The 1,084-nt window shown below is 41.8% G+C and overlaps 1 protein-coding gene across 1 annotated transcript in view; it reads right to left on the bottom strand. All coding sequences in view use genetic code 11, as the record gives it.

Annotated features, from left to right (window-relative positions):
• Positions 1–430: 430 nt before the first annotated feature.
• EGR_11239 (hypothetical protein) overlaps positions 431–1,084 on the bottom strand; it is a gene marked incomplete at both ends in the record, with an annotated part of 934 nt that continues 280 nt past the window's right edge. Inside the window, one exon of the mRNA XM_024500486.1 lies at positions 431–563. Within this exon, the coding sequence (XP_024345100.1) occupies positions 431–563 (133 nt within the window). The remainder of the gene's footprint in view (positions 564–1,084) is intronic.

Genomic DNA, 1,084 nt, shown 5'->3' on the forward strand with positions numbered 1-1,084 from the left:
ATTTCATTCCTCCATACTAGGGTATTTACACTTCAGAACTGCCTAGTCGTGTCTGCATTAAAATCATCCAACTTGAGGAGAAATGAAGCTGGTATCATGTGTTTAACAAATAGATGTCTGGACAGTTCAGCAACTGATTTTATTTTACATAATCTACAGCCAGTGTCGCTTCATTTGCTAATATCCTATCTACAGACGAGGGGATTAGGGTATTTGCCAAATGTTGACATCATTGGCTGCTTTTCGGTTAATGTGCATTACCAACTCCCCCATTCGCAGCATACACCTCTCCTTCGTTGCTTTTATGTTGATAAAATGTTGATCAAGTGCAGATGACACGAGGAGACTTTGCTGTTGTTTTTGTTGCCGTGGTGGTAGAGCAATCGACCAACATCAGTATCAAGTGACAAAGTGACAAATAAAGCTGCGATCAGCCGTTCACCATCGCCTTGAGCATTCGCAACGCCCCGATATGACACTGAATACAGAGGATTCCGGCGAGAACCTCCGTTTTACAAAACTCGATGTCTCCATTGAGTGGCGGTACACTGCCTTTTTTTAGACTACAATTTTTCGTGTGCAATCTTCGAGAGCATTTTACCACCAAAAATCTAACCCAAAATTATTTAATAAAAATTAACAAAAGAGACTTTTTCGTTCTAACTCGCTGGGAAAGGGAATGGCTTAGCAATCGGGAACACTCATTCTCATCATTCATTTTGTTCTCACCCGCCTTCTACTACTTGCTTCAGTTTTCTGCTGTTTTTGATGCCCATCTTTCATGCCTACTTACGCGGACATAATTCCTTTCTCCTAACCCTCCTTACATTTGTTCACTTGCATGTGTTCCAGGGGCTAGGACTAACAGGGACTGATGTGTAAACACAAAAGAATGGGAGAAAAGAGACATCAAATAGCAGTAAGTAGAGATCTCACAACAGGTCCTATACGTCAGTCAGCAAGCGTCTGTGTTAGGGCACAAATAAAAGTAGAGGGAGAGAAAAAGGCTGCTCATGATAATTGGTCCAGGGTGACAATATTTGATGGAAGAGGTATGTAAAGTCGGTGGGTAGGACCTCGATAT

Source organism: Echinococcus granulosus, assembly GCF_000524195.1.
Source record: "Echinococcus granulosus chromosome Unknown EG_S00595, whole genome shotgun sequence".
Lineage (NCBI taxonomy): Eukaryota > Metazoa > Platyhelminthes > Cestoda > Cyclophyllidea > Taeniidae > Echinococcus > Echinococcus granulosus.